This window comes from Salvia hispanica, chromosome 3 (genome assembly GCF_029641045.1).
Source record: "Salvia hispanica isolate PSC_SH4W2 chromosome 3, Shi_PSC_v1, whole genome shotgun sequence".
In the NCBI taxonomy this organism is placed as follows: Eukaryota; Viridiplantae; Streptophyta; class Magnoliopsida; order Lamiales; family Lamiaceae; genus Salvia; species Salvia hispanica.
Genome location: NC_142694.1, coordinates 25,631,848 through 25,636,761, shown reverse-complemented (window position 1 = coordinate 25,636,761; position 4,914 = coordinate 25,631,848). Strand labels below are relative to the sequence as shown.

The 4,914-nt window shown below is 32.8% G+C and overlaps 2 protein-coding genes across 2 annotated transcripts; both read right to left on the bottom strand.

The window, feature by feature from the left end:
- Positions 1–1,409: 1,409 nt before the first annotated feature.
- LOC125217083 (SKP1-like protein 11) lies at positions 1,410–2,053 on the bottom strand. The gene is made up of 2 exons (XM_048118908.2): positions 1,766–2,053; positions 1,410–1,696 (listed from the first exon to the last, which is right to left on the bottom strand). Exons 1-2 carry the CDS (start codon positions 2,051–2,053, stop codon positions 1,523–1,525), a joined length of 462 nt encoding a protein of 153 aa, XP_047974865.1. The 3' UTR covers positions 1,410–1,522.
- Positions 2,054–2,840: 787 nt separating this feature from the next.
- Positions 2,841–4,469, bottom strand: LOC125211317 (tetraspanin-8-like). The gene is made up of 2 exons (XM_048111051.2): positions 3,980–4,469; positions 2,841–3,282 (listed from the first exon to the last, which is right to left on the bottom strand). Exons 1-2 carry the CDS (start codon positions 4,460–4,462, stop codon positions 2,965–2,967), a joined length of 801 nt encoding a protein of 266 aa, XP_047967008.1. The 5' UTR covers positions 4,463–4,469; the 3' UTR covers positions 2,841–2,964.
- Between the last annotated feature and the right edge of the window lie 445 nt (positions 4,470–4,914).

Below are 4,914 nucleotides of genomic sequence, written 5' to 3'. Positions count from 1 at the left end.
TAGAGGAGTATACCATAAAAGATGTAATCCGTAATCTTTTCCTAAATTATTGCAAAAGGATATATATGTAATATATTAAATTATTTAATAAAATTTAACTTTTTATATAGAATTTATGTACATTTATCTATGCTCATATTTTGATTTATGTTTAAAAATAGTTATTGCAACAACAATTGGTAATAGAGGTAATAAGCGCTAATATAATAAACAGACTTATGACAATTTTTTAGTTTTTTCTATACGTATTAAAATTCGTAGATAAAATCATAACCTATGTTTGATAGTTTATAGTACTATATTGTAAATTTTCCACCATGCACTACAATAAAAAAAATATTAAGGACATTTTAATGCATTTAAAGACGCTATGTGTTTCTAAACATACCAACAACGTTTCAAAAAGTGTCCTTATTATTAATATTCTAATTAAAATTAGAGGACGCAAGTGTCCTAAAATAGCAAAGGATTAAATTAGTTTGTTCTTAATTTAGAAATGTTTTCTTTTGCTTTATTATTTTCTAAAATTTTCCAGCACAAATAATTTTTTCTATATTTTGTGTCCTTAAAAAATACTCCAAGTTTTTTGCAGTGATGGATTTTGGTCATGATTGAATATACTACTCCCATTTTACACTTTGGCTATTACAGAATTTTAAGAGAGTTTAGAATGCAGTTATAAAAGACAAGACTTGGAGGCTAAGAAAAATATATTTTATGTTTTATTTATTTCCTAGTTAGCAGAATTTATAGATCGAAAAATATAGTAGAGGGGAAAATATTAGGAGAAATTGCTTTTCCTTCCACGATATTAGGTTTTAATTTCCTATTTTGCTTATTTTCCTTTTGACTTTCTAGGGTTTTTAGACGCTTATAAATAGGGTTGTTTTTTTTTTTGTTTTTGAACGCAAGTTGTTGAACGCAGTTGATTTTTGATAATATATATCTCTGTTTCACAAAAACTAGGGTTTCTCTGATTTTCTTCTCCGTTCAGTCAGTTTCTCCTTCATTTTGCATCATTTGTTAAATAGAAAGAAAACATATATTTGACATATTAAATATTAATGTAAGAGATCTTAGTAAAAAAATAATGTAACATCTTTTATTTAATAAATTAAAGAAAGAAAGTGTAACATATATTATTTATTAATAATTGTTCTTTTTAATTAGCCCGTGATGGCGTGATTGATATATAGTCACGAGCATTGTTATCACTTGAGACAAATTCCATTAGGGTTAATTCAAATTATTACACTATATTTGGATTGACATCAACCTTGCATATATATTGCAATATGCTTAATGTTGATACTTATAAATTTTCAGACGATTGAAATAAAATCTGCACGCTAATATACATCAAATTCCCATGCCATTATTGAAAGTGAAAAATAAGTATGATTGATCAGATTGCTGAAACGTAGATAAATTGTTAAGCAACAAAAACTAATACTACTAGAATTAAGTACTAAAAATAATATCCAAAAACAAAAAAAAAGAAGTCAAAAATAGTCCCATGAATTCATTCAAACGCCCATTGATTCTCCCTTCTAACCTCAGCTTCTTGTTCTGGAGTATAGTCGTTTTTTATGTGGAATTTTGTGCGTATTTGATCCGGAGTCTTACCCTTCATCATATCCGCCACCTCTTGACACGTCAGATTCAGAAGACTTTCAATATCCATGTAATTTGCCGCCTAAATCAAAATCAATTCAAATTAAATTACTAATAATTAAAAAAAAACTACAAAGTATTACTAAATTACCTCAATCAGATCAAACAGCATCTTCTGTTGACGATCATCCTCGAGACTCTTCTTGTAATCGGAATCGAACTTGTTCAAATCCACATCAGCGGCGGCGGCGGCGTGGGCGTTGCAGTACTCGAGCACCTTCACGAGCGTCGCCGAATCCACGTTAGTCAGCCGGATTCCGCCCTCGGTGCACCCGTCTTCAATCATGTTCTCCACGGTTTTCGAAAGCTTCGCGGCGGCTTCGTTTACTTCGAAGTTCTGCCCTTCTTTGCTGATCAAAACAATCGTCTTCGAAGCCATTGAATTGTTTTGAAATTTTTATGGACAAATTTAATTAGAGAGAAGAGAGTTAGAGCTAATGAATAATTTTGTGAGGTATATCGCATTCACGAGTCATCTATTTATAGATTGAAGCAAATCCGTCTCAAAATTGGATTCGATTTTTACAAAACAAGCCTGAATTATAAAAGGAATATATATGACTCTATAATGGAAAATATAACATAGTTCCCTTATTAAATAAGGTAATTATCATATTTATGTTTTTTTGCCATAATTATATTTTATATTGTGAGTTACCCTAATTAAGGAAAATTAAATCAAATTAAATATCTTAATCTAAATGCGTGTTAATTTGAGATAAACTTGAATCATGCATCAAAGTTATAAATGGATTTCAAAAAATTTCATATGTATATATGGAGCATCATTTTTATCATGTTAATTGAACACTTATTTTTTAAAAAATTATTAATTTATTACTATTATAGTAGTATTAATAAACACACTATATAACTGAATTATTATATTTTTCATCATAAAAGAATTTGATAACTTAATATAGTGCTATGTGTGTTTTCATATATATTTTTGTTAATTCATTTTTCTTATATATGACGGTTTAGTTCAAATTTTCACATACTCCACAAACACACATACGACAGTTTTTAAAATGAAATGTTGTGTAGTACGTAGTACTATAATATGTTCATTTTTCTTGTAGTGATTTTTTCAAAATTAGATCATTTCTTGTAGTGATTTTTTCAAGAGAGTGTACACACATAGATGAATAAAATAAAGCACGAGATTGAAACGAAACATCATCAAATTAACAACTAAACTAGATAGATTACAACGCCAAACAAACATAGTATGTAGGGAAAAAAAGCATGTAAAAAAGTAGAACACTAATAAGTTGTGAAGCATAAGCACTAGGCATGTGGATGTGGGGATTTAATATGGTAATGGAAGCGGTTGTTTCTGAGAGCGCAGCAGCCGATGGAGTAGACGACGGTGACGACGACGATGATGCCCATGTTTATCAATGCCACCATCTTCCACTCTCTGCGTATGTTCCTCAGCACTGCCTTTTTGCAGGCGTCGCAGCCGTAGCACATCTCCTCCGCCTTGTTGCTCCACGCCTTGCAGTCCGGCTCCCCTGCTGCGGGCCCATGCTTCTTCGGCATCACCCAGTAGCTCGAGTTCCGCCTCTCCATCCCGCAGTAGCCTGGCGGCTTGCAGCAACCCGACTGCAAATTTGGGGGGGGAAAATATATTTTGCCCTAATTCGTTAGAAACGAACATGGATAATTACACAACTCATACAGAATGTTTCTTTTATACAAAATGTTAAAATTTATATAAAAATTACACAAAAGATTTCATCTATTTTTCATTTTAAATACATGGAATACAAAACATGAAATATTGATAAATTTTTTTTTTCCAAACATGAAATATTGATATATATGATGTTTGAAATTTTCATTATACAAAAAATTTCACCTTTTAATACAAAATGTTTGAAGTCTATATAAATCATACAAATATTTTTATCTATTTTTCAATTTAACTACATGGAGTATAAAACATGAAATAATGATGAAATTTTGTGTACAACATGAAATATTGATTTACATATGATGTTTGAAGTTTGCATTATATAAAAAATTTCATCTACATTTCAGTTTAACTACATGGAGTATAAAACATGAAATATTTTGTACTAATATAAAATAATGATATATACATACGAACATTATAAATACACAATTTGGTAAAAAACAAATATTTGCCCTAATTTCTAATGATGACACCTTTAGTAAATATAAATAAAAAATTCTATTAAGATGGAACTTTTGGTAGTACTATAATTTATGTAAATTTCAAATTCTATAAACAAATGGGAAACATTTTGTATGAATGGTGTAATTACAGAAAACATACCACGATAGGGTTATAGATGTCGGCGGTCTTCACATTCGGCGCGAGCTTGCACACGCCCGCATCGATCATGCAGCTCTTGATCTCGTCCCAGTTCCTGGCGTTGACGACGTACCTCTGCAGCCACTTGGAGTAGTTCCCGAGGCGGTGTTCGCCGACGCCCTGGCCGGAGACGGCGCGGCCGACGCCGCGGTTGGTGACCATGACGGTGAAGACGGTGAAGACGACGAGGCTGACGATGAGGCCGAGCAGCATGAAGAGGTAGGCCCACATGACGGGCGAGGAGCCCGTGATGGCGCCGACGAGCCCCGTTGCGGCCACCACGAGTAAAGCGACGCCGACGACGAGGAGAGGAGTCTTGAGGATTCGCTGGCATTGGGAGCCGTCTCTGACGTGGAACCAAAGGGAGAAGCCCATGGCGCTCAGAGCCACCGCCATGGTTGCCACGTTGAGGGCTATGATCATCCCGTTGCTTGCGCGCACCATTTTTTTATTTTTCTTTTTTGGATTGGGAGAAGGGAGATTTTGGTTTTGGGTTGTGGATTTTGATTTGGGAACTGATTGCAGGAAAATAGGGTTTAAAACGGTTGGATTTTTGAAATGGATTAGCCGGTTGACAAATAACTGCTGAGTTAGGGGGACAACGTGGGAGTTTAACTGCTTTCATCAATCGTGTATCCCTAATTATATTATTAATTTTTATTTTTTTGAATATAATGTCGTTAATTTTTTATGACAAGTTGAACTAGTAATCACTCATGATTTAAAAGGGCTGATTTAGTTTATTGAGTTGACACGTGTGATTAAAAAATTATAAGTGGTATTACTGTATTACATATGAATATACGATGATATGAATACCGATTAATTACTATCAACTTTTTAAATCACTTTTCTTAAATTCCGTATTACATCTAATTAGGACTATTTTTATGATA

Coding starts and splice junctions, on each gene's coding strand:
- LOC125217083 (XM_048118908.2), bottom strand. CDS start 2,053: ATGGCTTCGAAGACGATTGTTTTGATCAGCAAAGAAGGGCAGAACTTC. Junction 1,697..1,765: donor TGCTGTTTGATCTGATTGAG/GTAATTTAGTAA, acceptor ATTTTGATTTAG/GCGGCAAATTACATGGATAT.
- LOC125211317 (XM_048111051.2), bottom strand. CDS start 4,462: ATGGTGCGCGCAAGCAACGGGATGATCATAGCCCTCAACGTGGCAACC. Junction 3,283..3,979: donor ACATCTATAACCCTATCGTG/GTATGTTTTCTG, acceptor CCAAATTTGCAG/TCGGGTTGCTGCAAGCCGCC.